At 35.1% G+C, this 4,184-nt stretch overlaps 1 protein-coding gene across 1 annotated transcript; it reads right to left on the bottom strand.

The window, feature by feature from the left end:
- Window positions 1–1,955: 1,955 nt before the first annotated feature.
- On the bottom strand, window positions 1,956–3,963 carry LOC124823398 (chalcone synthase). The gene is made up of 2 exons (XM_047295587.2): window positions 3,688–3,963; window positions 1,956–3,214 (listed from the first exon to the last, which is right to left on the bottom strand). Exons 1-2 carry the CDS (start codon window positions 3,863–3,865, stop codon window positions 2,217–2,219), a joined length of 1,176 nt encoding a protein of 391 aa, XP_047151543.1. The 5' UTR covers window positions 3,866–3,963; the 3' UTR covers window positions 1,956–2,216.
- Between the last annotated feature and the right edge of the window lie 221 nt (window positions 3,964–4,184).

Genomic DNA, 4,184 nt, shown 5'->3' with positions numbered 1-4,184 from the left:
ACAAACATGGTCACATACTTAATATTGTGTATGGTTCTTTAAAATCTTAAAATTATGTATGACATGAGTCTCATTCTCTACCAAGCTACTTTCCATAAATCTAGATCTTTTTTCTTATCCATTATCGATATCACAGAAAAAAAAATTTAGTTATTATCTAAAAGATTTTATATACATTATCTTGATGAAACAAGATATTGAGATGAATGAAAGGTTTAAATCATATCAGAAATAATTTTGGAAAAAAAAGCATTCCAATCATTTTAAATATAGGCATTTGAGCTTTTTTTTTCTAAAATAATTGTTTCTAAATAATATTTTAAATAGTATTTCTTTTTATAATTAAGAGTAATTAATAAAGTGTCCGTAGACGCAGTAGTAGTTGAAAATTTAAGGGTATTTTATTTTATACTAATTAAATATTTTTATTTAGTGAGCGATAAGTTTACACCATTATTGTTTTGAAATGGAAGGACTATAGATTTACGTTATGGTTATAAATTCACACGTATTAAATGTCATTTTTATCTTTTTAACTTTACAAAATTAAATTTAAAATAAAAAATAATTAGTTATTATATTAACTAAGTTAAACTTTATTTCATATATTAAAAGTTATTGATATCTAAAATAATTTTTATTATCAATAAAAATATAATTAAATTGTGAATTAGAATTTAAATTAGTATTTAACATTAAATTAGCCTCTAGTTAATTATTTTTTTACTATATAATGATTTTCTTGTAGTATTATTAAAATAAAAGTAATCCTAATACTACTACAATTTTAATTTTTAAGAAAATTCAAATCGAACAATGTTCTCCTCATTGAATAAAACAGTAACCTTTTTATTTAAAATTTACCTCAAAATCAATTATTTTCTATTTATTAAATAAAAATATTTTAATTCTTTAAAATTCAAATCAAAAGTGATTAATAGTTATTTTTTTCATTTCTATTTTGTCTCAAAATTAACCATTTTATCTCTATAGAAATGTGCATTTATTAAGAGATTGAAATATTTTAATATAAATATTTCAGAAAACTATTTACTCACTGTTATCAATCCGCGTGAAGAGCAAAAATCTTTGAAACTATAGTTATTACGAGGCAAACTTAATTATTCGTTCTATTATTTAAATTGATTAACATTTTAATTTTTCTAATCACGTAAAGTTTATTTAATTGAAGTGTGCCAAACCCTTTTTGTCTTATAATATGTACAAAGGAATAGAACGCTGTATTCAAATTCGCATTTTAAAGCTTAATAAATGTTCTTTAATACTAATTTTATGAAAATTTACATTTTATTAGAAATAGCTGAGTCATTTGTTAACCTTTCTCTTGACTTTTCTCTCTTAAAAATGAGGTTAATTAAGGAGGTATCTCTAATACGTTTAATTTCTCAACCTATTAAATTTTATATAACTACATATAATTTTCTAAACAAAAATGCTCGTTTAGATGTTCATTTCTAAAATAAAAATAACATTTTTTACATTCTTTAGGGTTAAATTTTGACATAAAATAAATTTATCTTGATCCAAATTTTGAAATAGTTTAATTTTCAAATTAAAAAAATTAATAGATACAGTTGTTTAGTTTAATTGATGAGTTAAATTTGTACCTTTAACATATAAAAAGAATTAATGTTAGAATAAAATAAATATACCTTATTTTTAATATTTAAAGATAAAAATATATTAAAATTTGAAAAATTTAAATTTTACATCCAATTTTTTAAGAATACAAACTATTTAACCATATTTTTTGTATAACTAGATATTTAATGAAAATATACACTAAACTATTGAATAAAAAAAGTTATAAAATAGCTGTACAGAGAAAAGATGTTTGTTTTTGTCGTCCAGTTATAACCTTAAATAATTGTAGTTTGATGATTGGGTTCACATGAGAAGACGAAAGAGCCAAGGGACCTCGTGACCATGGATCATTTTAACAGTAAAAGCACCAAAACCAAATTCAATGGCATTAAGCACTAAAACTTTCACAAGTTCAATCACAGACACCATCATCTTTCCACTGATATGCTTTATGCTAACATCAATCCTTAATCAAATTTTACACTAATTAACATAATCACACTTTTCCTCAGATTCTGGAGGTCTTTCCTTATTAGTAGTTATTATACAGTGATATACTACTTTTCCATAGTATGATCCACTCATATCATCACCATCACGTTCACGTTCACTCACCCCTCCAACGGAACGCTGTGCAGCACAACCGTCTCAACGGTTAGACCCGGTCCGAACCCGAATAAAACCCCCCACTCTAGCCCTTCTCCGGTGCTACCCTTCCCTTCCTCCTTCGACTTCTTCCTCATTTCATCCAGAATGAACAAAACACATGCACTTGACATGTTTCCATATTCGCTCAGAACGTGCCGAGTGGACCGGAGTTTCTCCGGTTTCAGCCGGAGCTTCTCCTCCACCTGGTCCAGAATCGCCGGTCCACCCGGATGTGCAATCCAAAAGATCGAGTTCCAGTCATTAATCCCAATCGGCGCAAACGCCTCCGTCAGACTCTTCTCAATGTTCTTCGAGATGATTCCGGGCACGTCTTTCAGGAGGTGAAATGTTAGTCCCACCTCCCTCAAGTGCCCGTCGATGGCACCGTCAGAGTCCGGCAGAATGGTCTGGGAGGCCGATACCATTTCAAATATCGGACGTTCTACGGTTCTGTCAGGATCCGCTCCGATGATCATCGCGGCCGCGCCGTCCCCGAATAGAGCCTGGCCGACGAGGGAGTCGAGGTGGGCATCGGACGGGCCGCGGAAAGTCACGGCCGTGATTTCGGAGCAGACTACGAGGACGCGGGCGCCCTTGTTGTTCTCGGCGAGGTCCTTGGCGAGACGGAGCACGGTGCCGCCGGCGAAGCAGCCCTGCTGGTACATCATGAGACGCTTCACGGAAGGCCTGAGGCCGAGAAGCTTGGTGAGCTGGTAATCCGCTCCAGGCATGTCGACGCCTGAAGTGGTGCAAAACACCAGGTGCGTGATCTTTGATTTGGGTTGGCCCCACTCCTTTATCGCCTTCCTCGCCGCTTCTTTTCCGAGCTTCGGCACTTCCACAACCACTATGTCCTGCCTCACGTCAAGCGACGGCGCCATGTACGCACACATGTTTGGATTCTCCTTCAGAAACTCCTCCGTCAGGTGCATGTAACGCTTCTTTATCATCGACTTTTCACCTGTACAATTGAAATCACTTCCCTCACTTTTTACTTCAAAAGGTAATCACATCAGCCACAAAAATAACCTTTTTTTGTTTTGACACAGTTTCAACGACACCTTGCCCACAAATTCTTTGAATACCACCGGTGCACTAATAAATGATTTTTCTCATCTTGCTTAAAGAAACTAATTAAGAAACCAGAACTACTAAAAAAAAACTGTTGAGGAGTATAACCGAAAAGCTAAACCTCTTTTCTTTTCTCTTATTATCATAATTAAAACTTCCATGAACTCCAGTTTACCAAAGGTTGGTCAAGTTTCACCTAACACTGAAAGTAAGCTTTAAATGGACCTAAAATTCAGACAGAAAATTAGTATCATGACTGATTAAAAATATAAAACTGTACACAAAGAAAAACATTCCAAATATGAACGAATTAAAAAAGTGAGTGAGAGGAAGAAAGCATAAAAAGGAGTTGAGAGTACGTACACATGCGCTTGAACTTTTCCTTGAGGTCGGTCATGTGTTGGCTGTTGGTAATGCGGAAGTAGTAGTCGGGGTAATCCTCTTGGGAGACGCAGTTGGAGGGCGTGGCGGTGCCGAAGGCGAGAATGGTGGCGGGGCCATGGGAGCGCTGGGCGTTGCGGATTTCCTCGACTGTGACCATCTGGAGGTGCGTGAATGGCAGAGGTAAAGGAGAGAAAGCGGTTAGAAGAGAGTGAGTGAGAGAGATGAAAGGTGAGTGAGGTGGTTTGAGAATGGAGGGTGCGTGTATAAATAGAAGGAGGCATTGAGAGGGGACGATGAAGAAGCGAGTAGGTTTGAGGGACGGGCAGATTAAGAGACACGTGGATTGGGGGTAGGCAGATTAACCTGCGGTAGATTTGGAGCCACATCTATTATTATTCCATTTCTCCACATTGCAACTTCTCCTTCTTCCTACCCGTTCCTCTTCTTCCTACCAAAACAACCTTCTTCTCCCAACT

Source organism: Vigna umbellata, chromosome 9 (assembly GCF_029865625.1).
Source record: "Vigna umbellata cultivar VRB3 chromosome 9, Vumbellata_1.0, whole genome shotgun sequence".
NCBI classification, from domain to species: domain Eukaryota; kingdom Viridiplantae; phylum Streptophyta; class Magnoliopsida; order Fabales; family Fabaceae; genus Vigna; species Vigna umbellata.
The sequence above is the reverse complement of the archived record's forward strand: the minus strand, read 5'-3'. Positions and strand labels throughout refer to the sequence as shown.